This window comes from Mastomys coucha, unplaced genomic scaffold (genome assembly GCF_008632895.1).
Source record: "Mastomys coucha isolate ucsf_1 unplaced genomic scaffold, UCSF_Mcou_1 pScaffold12, whole genome shotgun sequence".
Lineage (NCBI taxonomy): Eukaryota > Metazoa > Chordata > Mammalia > Rodentia > Muridae > Mastomys > Mastomys coucha.
In genome coordinates this window covers 23,860,418-23,876,092 of record NW_022196894.1, presented here as the reverse complement: position 1 = coordinate 23,876,092, position 15,675 = coordinate 23,860,418, and the positions used below count along the sequence as shown (strand labels likewise).

The window sequence follows — 15,675 nt, the reverse complement described above, 5'->3', positions numbered from 1 at the left end:
GAGGATCTTAAAGTGTCTTCGGAGCTTTCACAGGATTGTGTCTGTGGAGCTTCCAGTTCATGGGCACTGAAGAGCCCAAGTAATTCCAGGCATTGGTCTGTCAACCCCATCTTACTGCATGTCTCAAGCTCTATATTCTTTTCAGTTGCAGTTCTTTATGGCCTTCATGGACCGCATAAAGATTGAGATAAGCCTTAGAATAATAGCTTTGAGCCTGTATCACCTTCCTGCTATCTAAAACCACCTGGGTTCAGGAACCAAGCCTTACTTGTCGAATTTATGATTTCCTCCTTTATTTTCCCCTGAATATCTGCTCATGGGTTTATGCTTCAAAAGCTGACTGCTTGTGTCTTTCCAAAGTCATTGTGTCAGCTCCCAAGTCTGACTTTTGACCCTAATTGGTTTGAAGCATAAAATTGCTTTTGGTTTATTTCTGACTTCAGTGTTCCTTTCCTCATTATTTGTGTGTCCTGTGACCCTAGCAGTCATTTACTGGACAGCTCCCATTTATACAATATATATATATATTCTGGTCACACTGTTTCTTTCTCAAAATGTCTGATGAAAGGTTATCTAAAAAGAAAAACCAATAGAAGAAATAAATAACTGAACAAATAATAATTTACATCTGATTTTTAATATTCTTTTTTAAAGTTTTATTGCATTATGATGAGAAAAGTTACATGATTTCGATTTATCTGAATTTGTTAACATTTAAAAACATATTTAAGTAAATAGAATTAAATCACATTCTTGTTTCCCTTTTGTACCTCAACTCCTCCCAGAGACCCCCCTTCAATACCTACAATATCTTTTTTGTGATATTCTTTAAAATTTATAAAATATTATAACAATAAAAATGAGTATTATGAAAAATTGTTTGATATAAAACAACAATCAATTTAACAGTCTTATGTACATGCTTGTCTACAGCAATACTGAAAATACATATATTTTTCTCAATATAAATTTTAAATAACTCCAAACATATTAGGTGTATATTTCAAAATAATACATTATTACTAATATTTTCTTAAATGAACATAAATATATAAAGTGTTTTTGTTTGTTTGTTTGTTTGTTTGTTTTGTATTTAGTAGAGCTTAAAATCTTGGCTCTTACTGAGGTAACTTGATACAAGAGTTAAAAATGTCAAGCAAAGCATTCAGTCTCAACTCTTTGTTGTTCTCTTACAAGCCCCCTACCAATTTAATTGTCTACATTTTTTTGGGTATATAAATACTTTTAAAATATGTAATCTGTTCTGAAAACCATAGTATAGTGTAAAAACATGAAATAAACAATACTACTAATAGAGAGGCTGAAATAGGAGAAGCAAGATCTCAAGACCATTGGGTTGTACACAGCAAGACACTGTCAAGAACAAACAAGCTAAAAGTGTATATGGATTATATAATATTGGACCTATTTCTCCAATTACCAAATTAGAGAGACCATTGGATAACAGTCGATAAATTTCTAATTCCTAATATTTTTGGATTTCAATTGATTAGGATATGTTGGTAATATTAATTTTCATATTAAGATATTAAGAAAAAGTAATTGTTACTTCCTGTTGTTTTTGTTGTAAGAGGTGAAATTAGGTTTGTGTGGATTTGTTGAAAGATTACTTTCTTGCTTCTTCTAGGGTATAGTTTTGCTCCTTATGTTGATGTTTTCCATCTATTATCCTTTGTAGGGCTAGATTTGGGGAAAAATATTATGCAAATTTTGTTTTGTCATGGAATATCTTGTTTTCTCCATCTATGGTAATTGAGAATTTTGCTGGGTATAGTAGCTTGGGCTGGCATTTGTGTTCTTGTAGGGTCTGTATGACATCTGCCTGGGATCTTCTAGCTTTCATAGTCTCTGGTGAGAAGTCTGGTCTAATTCTGATAGGCTTGCCTTTATCCCTTACTGCTTTTAAAATTCTTTCTTTGTTTAATGCATTTGGTGTTTTGATTATTATGTGATGGGAGGAATTTCTTTTCTGGTTCAGTCTATTTGGAGTTCTATAGGCTTTTTGTATGTTCATGGGCATCTCTTTTTTTGGGTTAGGGAAGTTTTCTTCTATAATTTTGTTGAAGATATTTACTGGTCCATTACCTTGGGAGTCTTCACTCTCTTCTATACCTATTTTCCTTAGGTTTGGTCTTCTCATTGCATCCTGGATTTCCTGGATGTTTTGGGTTAGGAACTTTTTGCATTTTCTTTGACTGTTGTGTCAATGTTTTCTATGGTGTCTTCTGCCCTTAGATTCTCTCTTCTCTCTCTTATATTCTGTTGGTGATGCTTGCATCTATGACTCCTGATTTCTTTCCTGGGTTTTCTATATCCAGGATTGTCTTCCTTTCTGATTTTTTTTATTGTTTCTATTTCCATTTTTAGATTCTGGATGGTTTTGATCATTTCCTTCACCTGTTTGATTGTATTTTCCTGTAGTTCTTTAAGGGATTTTTATGTTTCCTCTTGAAGGGCTTCTAGCTGTTTACCTGTGTTCTCCTGTATTTCTTTGAGGATGCTATTTATGTCTTTCTTAAAGTCTTGTATCATCATCATGAGAAGTGATTTTACATCTGAATCTTGCTTTTCTGGTGTGATGGTGTGTCCAGGACTTGCTATGGTGGGAGTATTGGTTTCTGATGATGCCAAGTATGCTTGGGTTTTGTTGCTTATATTCTTACACTTGCCCCGCATCATCTGGTTATCTCTAGAGCTACCTGCCCTTGCTAAATCTGACTGGATCCTGCCCTTCCTGTGATCCTAGTTGTGTCAGAACTCCTCAGAGTCAAGCTGTCTCTGTGATCCTGTGGTTCTGGGATCCTGTGACCTTAGGCTTGTTAGAGCACCTGGGAGTAAAGCTTTCTCTGGGTGTTGTGGGACTGGCTGCAGAGCTTGCGTCCAAGGTCTGCTCAGGGCACCAGCTGGCACAGACAGACTGGAAGCAACCTGAGCCACTGGGCTGGTGGAGTTCCTGTGTGCCAGGATCCTGCTGGTCCCAGTTACTCCTGTTGTAGGGACAGATGTGTCCTCCTCACCTCTGATCCTGGGCGTGTTAGAGTGCCTGGGAGTGGAGCTTCCTCAAGACCACACTTTTTTTTTTATCTTTAAAAAATAATTTTAATCTATTCACAAATTTAGCAAACATTTGTATACAATCACTGAGTAATTTTTAGTATACCATCTATTCATTCCAGCCATGAGAAAATACCATAGTAGTCAATATTAAAAGTATCTATCCATAAATTACTTTATTTCTCATTAAATGAGCACACAGTCATTAGCATATTAATAACAGATATGTTTATTACTACATATCCATTTCAATACCACTTGAAACATGCATATCACCCTAGAGAAGATTGGTTTTCCAGTGCTTATTTGATACACATTACTGCAAAGCCATTATAAATTACTGAGGAGGTATTTGGTTAAAAAAAAAATAAACAATAAATCACACTGCCCATACACATCAACTAGACCACACTTTTTAACTTTCCTCAAAATACAAACTTACTAAGCGGAGACTTGAAGGCCAGTGAGATTGAAGACTTGGAGCTCTTCATGCTAGAAGGAGTCCCAGGGAGGGGCCGAGTGTGATCAGGACCATGGCTGTCTGCTTTGGCAACTGGACTCAAGGGCTTGGCAGCACTTGGCGTGATGTCCTTGGGAAACTTCCTCTCTGCTGTGGTGGTTCTCTTGCACTGGACTCCCTTGCCAAAGCAGCCTGCAGCCAACCCAGCTTTCCACTAATATTCTTATCAGAAATCCTTAGTCAATTTTGGCACAGTCTTTTAAGGGAGGGGGCAGGTCACAAATTTTGTCATTTAAAATGAGACCATGAATAAAATACAAGGATAAAGTCTTATTTTTTTGTTTTTTACCTCCTAAAACCACAGAAGGGAATCCCTGGAGAATGTCTACCATAATGAGTCTGTAGTAGACGACTGAACTATAAAGTTATGGCATTAAGTCAATTCCTAAGAATACTTGAGTAAACTGGTCTCTGGACCAGCCTCAAATTCCTAAGGTAAACCAGTCTCTGGACAAACCCTAAATTCCCATACAATGTGACCTTGAGCTAAAGGTTAACAGCCTGCCCATTTAATTGTAATTGCTCTGTTTCTGTAAACAATGCTTCCTTTCTGAATAAATCACAATTGTTTTCCTTGAAACACTCAAATCTAACGGAGGTTGGGCCTGCTTCCTGCTCATCTACTTAGAACAGTCCTGGCTGTTAGTAAAGACTCCATTCTACTTATTTGGGGGCTCCCGGGAGTTTTTCTCTTCAGGTACCCCATAACAAGATAGAACTTGAAGTCTGAAAGGCTTTTGGATACAGTGTTGAAGCTAATCTCTCTGACTTCCTTATGGGGTGTCAGGAATGAAGACAGGGACAGAGACAGGAGAGAGACCTTCAACAGTGACTCTTTTCATGAAGTTTCCTTCTCAAAGTGCAGCAAACTCCACAGTGTAGAGGATTTCCACACAAAGTGAAGGGCAGTACTTGCAGTGCAATTGTTGCCTTCTAGACAGCAAATCATGTGGGGGATTGGTGGGCATGTGGAGAAAGAGATGACATAGGCATGAATTTCCTCTACTTCACAACCCAACCCAAGAGCTTTGTGCAGGAAATGCCCAGGAGGGCTGGCTAGGCAAGGACACAGCTGTCTCCCTATCATTTTAAGTGCTTCCGTGTGTGTGTGTGTGTGTGTGTGTGTGTGTGTGTGTGTGTGTGTGTGTGTGTGGTGTGCGTGCACACAGAGGCTCTGATAATTGTCAAGTGCTATAGAACCTGAAGTGAGATTATTGTTTTACCAGTGACTGACTATTCTTATTATATAGGGGATTATTATTCAGGAATAAGAGCTCTGATTCTTTAGCAAATCAACTTTAATCACGCTTTAATGACTGAGTCTGTATCTTCTGAAATGTACCATAATTGAAGAAATATCTAAATGTCACCTAAACTTGATTATGTGAAATTAAGTTATGGAATTTTTTTTTTCAAAAAACTCCATTTTGATCATAAAGCAATGTATTTAAAACTCTCTTCAAGTTCTTCCTAAAACATTAGCATCATCACAGAGCAAGCGGGTAGTATTTTAAGGTGTCTGGTTGGAAGGGAGCAAATAAAAGTAGACTCAATGCCCAGTTGTTAGGAGGGATTCTTGCTTTAGACTCTGGGACAGAAAAGAGACTATCCTTGGTAATGGGGGTTTAGGTATAGATTCAAGCATACTTCTGGAATGATAGTTTTTATAGTCTATCTGCTCTAGCTAATTTCTACTGCTGTGACAAAACACTGAGCAAAGTCAATTTAGGATGGGGTTTATTTGGCTTACTCTTCCACATCACCATCCATCAGTGAGGGATGCCATGGCAGGACCTTTCACTGTTCCTCGGGGAGTAGCTGAAGCAGAAGCTGTGGAGGAAGGCTCCTTATTGGCTTGCTTGAATCTTCTCTAATTTTGCCTAGCTTCACCTGCGTAGTGTCACACTGCCCACAGTGTCTGGGCTCTTCCACATTAGTCAGAGAAAGTGCCCAACAGACCACTCTGATGAAGGAAATTTCTAGACCTGAAGTACACTTTCTCAAGAGACACCAGTTGACAAAAACTAATCGGTACACTACCTCTTTATGTGTACATTTGTATAACTGATCTCTTAACTTCACTTTATTCCCCAACATCACGAATTAAATAAAGTTGCCAGGCAGTGGTGGAGCATACCTTTAATCCCAGCACTTGGGAAGTCAGAGGCAAGTGGATCTCTGTGATTTTGAGGCCAGCCTGGTGTACAGAGTTAGTTCCAGAACAGCCAGGGATACCCAGAGAAACTTTGTTTTGAAAAATCAAATCAAATAAAGTTACAGAGTGTAGAGAGAATATCTTGTGTATGGTGTAGATGCATCACCTATCAATTAAAAAGCCTGTCAATTAAAAAGACTTATGGCTTAGGCAGGAAATAGAACGTAGGACATCCAGTAGTAGTAGAAAGAATTCTGGGATAGAGTCAGGTGCAGGAAGATGTGATGAGACAGATGCAGTGTACCTGGCAGAATGTAGGTTAAAATAATTGGGTTATCTAAGCTATGATCTAGTCAGAGAAGAGCCTAGTTATATGGCCAAGGTATTTGTATAAATATTTTTTTGAGTCAGAATTATTTCTGGGAGCATGGACTAGGAGGAAGAACCGGGCATAACTTCTACAACAGAGTATATTTGTCTTAGATCCTTAATTAGTATTTGTTGGATCTGAACACAGATGAGAGTTTAACACCACAGGGGAACTTGATGTAAAATTTCCACAACTCAAGTAGTGTTATTATTCCTACATGTTCTGTGTTTGGATTTCTGTCTAGATCTCCCAGGAATGCAAAAAACACTAAGCTGTTTTTCTGGAAGTGGGTTCAAAACATCACCTTTTGAAGTCAACTTCTCCATCCTTTTGCCAATGGGCTGAGGCTAGAGAGATTAAGCATTTCAGTTTTGCTCTAGACAGACAGACCTTCACCAGCATCAGCCAAGAGGCCTCCTAGAAGTGGGCAAGCCAGTGCCTGAGGGGTGATTCTGACATGGTTAGAAAAGCATAGTGGGCCTCCCTTAGGCTACCCCAGCAGCTGAAATGCAGGAGTCCAGTGGCAGAGATGTCACTATCAAGGAAATTTGTCTCTCTTCCCTTTTTCTTCTTCTATATCCTTCTCTTTCCCCACTCCCTCTCCCATATTTCCCATTTAACCTTTCATAGCACCCATAATTTCCTGCTCTAGAGCTGCTTCACGCTGCCCTTTTATACTTTCTTAATTTCTGCACGTTCTACTGGTTATAAAGTCACATTTAGAGATTTGTACCAATTTGATTTTTATCACATTTTATGAGAGAAGTATGTGGTTCTTACAGTGGGTTCTTAAAGACAAGTTCTGGAGAGTAACCATGTATTCCCACAAACATTATAGACCATTGTTGCTGATCTTGGTAATTCCCTCTCTGAACTAAACCAGAAACCATGAGGGAATGGAGGAGTGCTGCTTACTGGCTTGCTCAGTTTGCTTTCTTACCCAAATCCAGGACCATCAACTCTGGGATGGTATCACCTACAATGGGCTCAGCTCTCTTACGTTAATCATTAATTAATAAAATGCCTTACAGACATATGCCCACAGGCCAATCTAATGGAAACAAATTTAAGTTTTTTTCCCAGGCAACTGTATCTTTGTAGCTTGTGACAAATTGACAAAAAAAAAAAAGTGCTTTTACTCAAGGGTCTCTTGAAAGTTAAGATACAGTACTTGTAATATATCAGACAAGCAGTCTGATATGACAGTCAGATTGCATTTCCATAGGACACATACTTTCAGTCACTTATATTATTTTAGGAATAATTAGCATTATTTACTTATCCTCCTCCTGTTTTGTTGTTTAACAAAATATGTGTCTTTTAAGGAAAGGAGTTAGAACGTCTCCATGACATAAGCAGAGGTGGAATGTGCTCATGATTTGTTTAGTTTGGAATTTTAAAGCTCCATCAAGAATGAAGGTAAGCATAGGGACAGAGCTACTAAGAAAACTGGAAAGAAAATGAGAGTCTTGGAATGTGGCAGCACTGTTTGACTTTAAATGTTAAGTTAAATATTAATTTTTCTAAAAAAAAAAAAAAAAAGAAACAAAACACCAAGTTCCCTTCCTCCTCTAGGAAGGCCTTTTTCTCTCACTCTCTGAAGCTGACAGAATGTTGACTAGCCTTTCAGACTAACTTGTTTGGAAGAAGAAATAAAACTTCAGATGATCCTATTTGTGTAAGAAAAAAAAAATCTTCCAAACAACTCCCTTGTCGCCAGCATCAACAGCAGCTGAACACGGGCTGAGTTGTTGCACAGTGAAAATTATTCCTTTCATTTCAAAGGAATCAGATGTTTGGGGTAAGCAAAAGCCCTGGCTGGTTAAACACGATCAAAATAAACTTGTATCACATTTGCTTATGGAAAGTGTTGATTAAATCTCCTGCTGAAGTCTGAGTAGACTTTCTGTTCCTTCAGAAGGTCTTATAAGGAGGGAAGTCGGCTCAAAAATCTTAGCTGATTTGGAGAATCTAAGAAGCATCTTAAGATTTTCTCTTTCCAGAATTCCTTTCTTCTGATAGAACCCTGTAGCAAGTGTGTGCCTTAGCCGTTGATGACTTATAAACAGAAGTCAAAGGAAATCCGAGCTTCTGTTAAGATCCACTCCAAATATAATAAAAAGGGAGATGATTGGATGTCTCTTCAAGATTTTGGATGAACTCTCTTGTGCTTTGGCTGTTCTTTGAATTCGTAAGGAACGGGGATAAAAAGTGGAGTTTCCGGCTCTCACTTGTTACCTGTCCTGGCAGAAACGTCAATAGTTTCCAGTAGCTCTTGTCTCAAACCTTAGTCTCTCTCTCCCTCCTTCCTTCTCTCTCTCTCTTTCTCCCTCCTTCCCTCCCTCACTTTCCCCTCCCTCCCTCAATCCCTCACTACCCCTCCCCTCCCTCTCTTCCTTTCTTCCTTTTCTTTCTCTTTTTTTGCCTTAATTAATTTATTTCTTTTACCTTCAAAAAGAAGCAGTTAACAAAAACACTATCTCCCAGTGTTCTGTGACACTCAGTATACTTTCTATTCTTTGGTACGAGCAATCAAACATTTTCTTCCTTCTATATCCTTCCCTGTGTCTTGTAACCTGTGGGTCTCACCTTCCTCATTTGTATATGGGAATTGGGCAAAGCTTGCCATGCCAAATTACATACTGTCCCAGGGTTTCTGAAGTTCATCTCGATTCTTAAAGCTTGTTAACCATTTCTTGTGAGAGATTTGTCTGTATCTTATAAGATATTCAGTGCCACCGTTTGTTTCTATGCCTTAGATACCAATTGCATATTTCCCACCCCATCCCTCCTGGGTTGACAATGAAAACTGTCCCCATTGTCAACTGTGCCTGTGCCTGGGTGGGCACATACTCTCTGGCTGAGAACTCCTTGCTGGCTTTCATACTTTACTTGGTACCTCCTAGATCTGAGTGGGTCTGGCTAAATTCCATTTACATGCTAGGGTCTTTGCAGTTTTCGTTGTTAGTTTAGCTTTCGATAAAACGATAAGGTTCAGGAAAAACTATCTATACAAAATTAGACAATGAAGTGGGGGATCCTGCACTAAGAGCTTCAGCTTTGGCACAGAAATTGTCAGAAAAGCAAATTTGGGGTTCTACAACAGATCTGATAAACTAAGAACTATAAAATGGGCTCAAAGCTTTTTATCCAGTTTTAAAAGGCACATCTTGAGCTTGTTGCAGAAAACAGATAGAAGTACAAAACTCTATACTCCAGAATCTCAGGCTCGTGAACAAGCTCATACCACATGGAACCCTACCTCACAGACTTACTCCTCAGCATGAGGCATTTCTAAAGACAGTGGTTTCAACCTTGGATTCAGAAAAGAAACAACTTGGAAGCTTTTGCAAATCCCATTGGTTAGGTAGTTATCTTTGTCAGTGTTTCATTGCTATGAAGAGGCACCATGACCAAAGCAACTCTAACAAAGAACAGCATTTAATTTGGGAGCTGACTTACAGTTTCAGAGGTTCATCATTACCATTTTGAAGGAAAGAATGACAATATCCAGGAAGACATGATGCTGGAGAAGGAGCTGAGAGTGCCATAGCCTGATCAGAAAGGCAGCCAGGAGGATGCTCTGATTTCAAACTAGGCAGAGTTCAGGCATAGGAGGCCTCAAAGCCCACCTCCAACACCTACTCCAATAAGACCACACCTTCTGATAGTGCCATTCCCATAAGGCCAAGCATTGAAACACCTGAATCTAAGAGGGCCAAACCTATTCAGTACTACACCATACCAATTAAATCAGAATCCCTCACAGCTGGGACCAAATATAAAGGTTTATCAGGTCATTCCAATGTTTTGAAGAATCTGAAGGCTTACTTAAGTGAATTATCTACCATATGTTGTAGAGAAGTACAACTTGCGGCTTAAAAGACATGCCCCAACTGGAAGCCAGTAGGTTGTTTGTGAGCTATGGACTAAAGGCTTTGAATTCTGTGCAGGGTCTTTTCTCCCAAGTTTTCTAGCTCTGTCCTACCAGAAAGTTTAGCAATTATTTTACCAGAGCACATTGAATTCTACTTAGTATGTTGTACATTGTTAGTTTGTATCAGACTCCTGTGTTCTGTGTTCATCTCCTGCATATTACTGTAAACTTCCAGATGTAAGGACACTGGTGTGATCACCTCTTCTTTCCCCCATCATCCATACGTCAGGGGCAGGCACTTAAAGATATTAATTTAGTGACACATATTCAGTGATATAGGAATGCCTATGATGTAGAGCTGAGGCTACCAAAAGTACCTTAATATTTGATCTGTTTCCCAAACACCATCATCTACTCCATGTGCTTCAAACCCTTCTCCAAGTGGATCCATAATTTTTAGACTCTACCATCTTTATCTGAACAGTTCATCACCAGGAGCAAAAAAAAAAAAAAAAAAAAAAACCTGTATGCTAGTTCAGGAGCCCTGACCATCTAAAACAAGCTCCACAATTTTGAGAATTTTGGTAAAAAATTAATATGTACATGAATCAGGGTTTTTTTTCTTTCTTTTTTCAGAGTTATTTCGCCAGGGTTGTTCAGGACCAAAGGGGTGAGAAATTCAAAAAGAACAAGGGAAAGGTTGTGACACTGGCCACCTTATTATTGCATAGTGGCTGTATTACACAAACGCTTTCTTCGGGCAATTCGGGTCAGCTGGACAATGTATGTGTTTCTTTCCCATTGGTCATCCTTCTAGTGGCCCAGAGACTAAGGTGGGATTCCCACAGACAGCTCCAGACAAACAGAATTCCTCCCAGGGAGTTGCAGGCTGGACTCTAGAGTCTAGCACACTTTTTTTGTTTTTCTTTTTCTGAGAGTGTGGAGCCAAGGGACAGAAGAGAGGGGAACACCTTGGCTAAGAAGGTATTTATGGCCCAGCAGAAGGGGAAGAACAGGAAAGCCTCCAGCTAGTTTCTTGGACTCTGGCAGCTGTTTCTGTCAACGTTCCTACTTCTAGATTGATGTTCATTGCTTAAGTCCTGGGATACTGGGTTTGTTAAACTGACTCTTTGTTCAACTCCCACAATTGGGATTTATGTCTGAATATCACTGGCCATGTTGGGCATTTGGCTGCTTTGGAAGAGGTAAGTAACGGAGGCCCGGTGCACAAAGTTGCACTCCTGGAAACCTGCCAGAGGCAGAACTTATGTACAGCTTCACTTTCTTCCAGCGGTCTGAACAGGAAACTCGGATTATTTATCGTTCTTGCTTAGTCTTCACATTCAATGCCAGAACATATCCACACTCAGCCACAGGAGAAGGCAAGAGGGCGGAGACCCTGCCCTACAGGAGGGCGGGAAGCTTCTATTTTTGTGGCCCAGAGCTAGGTCCATCCTCTGCTTATTATTAGCAGTATAAACTTGGGCAAACCACTCAATTGGCCAGAGCCCCTCCCCTTCTCCAGCGCTTTTCAGGCAGACTGAAATGGCCCTTCACCTTGCGTCTAAGGATGAAGCACTGCAAAGAGCAAGCCCACATAGACTCCAGAAAACGACTGTGGGCCTCACTTCCCCACGTGTGGAAGATAAAGCAACACCATCGTCTTCTGCCATCCACAAGGGACCCCACAAGCAAAACTCGTCCCCCTGGGATCGGCCTCTAGCGGCTGCTCTAGCTCTCAGAGCTGGAGCGCGGCTCGCGGAGGCTCGGCGGCAGGAGGAGCGTGTGAGCAGGAGGCGTCCCTTTAAGAGCGGCCAGGCGGGCGAGCCTCCGCCTCTAAGACCGCAGCGCTGCCGGCGGTCACCTGGGTCTGTCGCGCAGCAGGGTCGCGGCAGGTCTGGCACGCTAGCCGTCGGAGTCGGAGCGGGGCTCGAACGTGAGGTGCCTCGGAGGGGTAGGCAAGCAGCGAGGCGGTCCCCCTCCACGGGTCTGGCGGAGGATGCGGGAGAGCACGTGGGTGTCGCTGCTGTTGCTGCTGCTGCTGCCCGCGCCGCAGCGGGGCGGCCCCCAGGACGGTCGCCGGTCCCCGGAGCCGGAGCCGGAGCCCGAGCGCGGCCCTCTGCAACCCTTCGACCTGCTGTACGCTAGCGGCGTGGCTGCCTACTACAGCGGCGACTACGAGCGTGCGGTGCGGGACCTAGAAGCCGCGCTGCGCAGCCACCGACGCCTGCGGGACATCCGCACGCGCTGCGCCCGCCACTGCGCGGCGCGCCGCCCGCTCGCGCCCCCAGGCGCCGGCCCCGGCCCGGGAGCCGAGCTGCCCTTCTTCCGCGCGGTGCTCGAGCGGGCGCGCTGCTACCGCAGCTGCCAGAGCCAGCGCCTGGGCGGCCCCGCGTCCCGCCACCGCGTCAGCGAGGACGTGCGTAGCGACTTCCAGCGCAGAGTGCCCTACAACTACCTACAGAGGGCCTACATCAAGGTACTGTACACGGCTGCGCCCATCGCCCCTGACTCTTCCTAGGGTTGGCTCTGGGGGGCGGGGGTAGGGGGTGGAGGGTAGGGAGCATTGCTCTACACTTCATCCAGCCTTTCTCAGTGGTTCTGTTTGGCGTGCAAGTAGACGCCCAGAGACTAGATGGAAGTGGGCAGATCAGCGTTGCGCTCTGTCTCAGCATCGTCTTCACTCACAAAAGTGGGCAGTGCCAATAAGATCATATCAAGTGTCTTTCAACACTTCAGGTGGTTGTGGTCGACCTAGATGCTAGAGTAAATTCCTTGACTCCTTTTTCCACTCCTGATCTCCTTTTGGCCGTCCCTCCTACTCTTCAGTTTGAACTTCTGAGTTTAAGAAACAGCCCTAAATGGTCCTAAAAGTTATTTTTCTTCAACTATAGAAGAGCAGGGGGGTCCCGGGGGTGTGTGTGGAGGAAGAATGCTTAAGGCTGTATGAGGCAAGCTAATGAAAGTGTGGATTTCTTTGGTGCGGGTTCAGGTTCCTGGGGTTCCCACCACCCAGCGCTACTTCACCTCAGATGTCCAGTGCTCTCTGTTTTTATTTGCGTCCATGTAACTTCCCTGAAGGAAGTTACTGTCAGGAGGTATACACACAAAACTGGCATATCCCAGACCCCCAGTTTAAAAAACCTAACTAGATGCATAGCAGAGAAAAATGTAGAACGAATTCCTCAGCCCCCAACTTCCACAAACTCATGTTTCTCCCGGTCACACTTACTTCCTACCTTCTGGCTTTCTGACTCAGTACATTCAGGTCTTTCCCACAGCAGTGGGAGGAGTTAACAAAGTCACTACAGACGGCCAACTCTCAGAGCTTGCTCTAGCCTGCAGGGAGTGCATGGTGCTAAAGTTCATGAGCCGACTAGTTTTGGTCAAGGAATGAGGGAAAACCCAGAGTTCTCTCCAGGATTTGTGTTTTGTCTGTTCTCCAGTGCTTTCCAATGGATTGTCTAGGACATGCATTATGTATAATGCTGTTTTTTAAAAAGAGAGGGACACACGATTTCTTCTGTTCTTCCAGAAATCAGTCAGTTCTGGGAGAGGGACTGTGGAGAGCCAATAGCAAGGATATTCTAAGCTGGTTCCCAGGGCAGAATGTGAGTGATCCTGTTGTGTGGCCCCTATGTATGGACCTCTTGGGAGTCTGAGATATAAGGGGAGACGTGGCCATTTTGCTGATGGTTCTGGAGTGTATGGCAAGTAGATTTTCTCTTCTCAGGAAGATCAGGAAAGAGGGGATGCATACTCATCCTGTGAAAATAAACGAACATGCAGTCAACGTGTGGACTGCTGTGATTCTTTAGGTATATATTTTCATGTAATATTAACATTTATTTCTCATTCCCTTGCCCCTGGTCCCTGGCTGGAGGTCAAAGAAGATGAACCCATAAGCTTAAGATCCTTTTTTTTTCCCTGATGACTTTGATTCACATAATTGACAAATTATGAAGGAAATATTTTTACTCCTATAGGAACTTGCTCATTACTACCTACAGGATGCATTAGAATTCTTTTCTCCTCTGTGCTTCATGGAAACCCTAAAGGTAGCATTGCCTTCTTCTCAGGAAGACACACACAAACACACACACACACACACACACACAGACGCACACTCACACACACACACCAGTATCGCCATCATATAGACTAAATCTCACCCAAGTAATTAAGGATATTCGTAGGCAGTAAGAGATTTGGACTATGGAATATTCACTAGCAGGGTGACCAGCTCTTGGGTGTGTGCATATGGTCATAGTGCCATGTAGAACTGAATTTATATTATCCAAAAGCCACATGTAACTGAATTGCTCCTGACATCTGGGACCCAGTTTGCACTTAGAAGTTTATCCTAGCCCATATATAACTCAGTGGAGACAGGAGGCTTCTCAGAGTTAAGGAAGCACAGCCATCCCCAAGTACAGGATAAACACACTGCACTCGCTTTCAGAAGTGATATCCTCCCATGCTCTGGATAATGAGCTCCCGAAGGCAAACGACCCCAGATGCTCATGAGTGGAACAGTGAGAAGAGGTGATAATTGTCAACTCTGACACTTTGCACTTAACTTTCTTCTTTGAGAGATGAAGAGTGGGGTGTCCAGAAAGAGAAAGGGACTTGCTCCTTGTCACCTGTGTGGCGTTAGTTCTGTATGTTGATGAAGTGAGCCCAGAGCCTGCCCAGAGTCAGTCTGGGTTCTCAGGCTAATGGACTCCAGCCTGTGCTATGCCCAGAATCCATGGTTGGCTAAGGGCTCTGTAGAATGCTGGACTAGTGGGGATTACACCGAAGCCAGATTTGGACAGCTCCAGGGGTGAGGAAGTCCTTGCTCTCTGAAGTCACAGGTATTTCTCTTTAGCACTGCTGTATCCAATCGGCACAGAACCCTGACATGTGGGAGAATTGAACAGTTATGTGGTGGTAGCCCTACAGAGGCATATTTTATGTTTGTATGCAAAGGCAGGGTAAGACATCTAACTTTAAAAAAAAACACTTTTTTTTTTGTAAGATATAATTCATCAGTCATAGCTTATACTCTAAGATGTGGTTATTAATGTGGCATCCCTTGATAAGTGCGTAGTGGCTGCTCTTTGCTACGATGTCCCTTCCCCTTTACAGGGTCTGTCTCCCCAAGTCTGCCGCTTTGAATTTTGATCTTGTTATTCTTCCTGGGGAGCTTGAAGGCCCTGGGATAGGAAAAGATCAGAGATTCAAGTTTGTTGTATCCTATGTCAGCTTTCTATTTCCCTGTCTTTGAGATGGGGAAATAGTACCTGCTTAGTCTGAGTTCAGTGTAACACAGACCAGAGCCTGACTCTTAGCATGTTGAAATCATCACTATCCTAACACAGAGACTTATGTGAGGCTCCCTGTGTCCTTCCATAGCTCCCAGCAGCTGTTTTGAATGCTTCTGGCAGAAAACTTTTCCTCTTTTGTCTTTCTATTAAACTCCATTTTTAAAAGTTTATAGGCCCTTGCTTCTATGAGCTCCCTGGAATCAAGAACCACCAATTCTGCCACGCACACTTTGCGTGAAGGCGGTATCTGAGGCGTAAACTTCAAGGAAAGTCAGTCTCCCGCCTCCGCATTGTCGTCTGACACCCCAAACTCAGAGGTGGCCCAGATATGTCTTCGGACTTGTGTGCTAGGAACTCACCAAGATATCA

The 15,675-nt window shown here is 42.5% G+C and overlaps 1 protein-coding gene across 1 annotated transcript in view; it reads left to right on the top strand.

The window, feature by feature from the left end:
- Positions 1–11,846: 11,846 nt before the first annotated feature.
- P3h2 (prolyl 3-hydroxylase 2) overlaps positions 11,847–15,675 on the top strand; it is a 153,274-nt gene continuing 149,445 nt past the window's right edge. Inside the window, exon 1 of the mRNA XM_031363556.1 lies at positions 11,847–12,476. Within this exon, the coding sequence (XP_031219416.1) occupies positions 11,997–12,476 (480 nt within the window). The 5' untranslated portion in view covers positions 11,847–11,996. The remainder of the gene's footprint in view (positions 12,477–15,675) is intronic.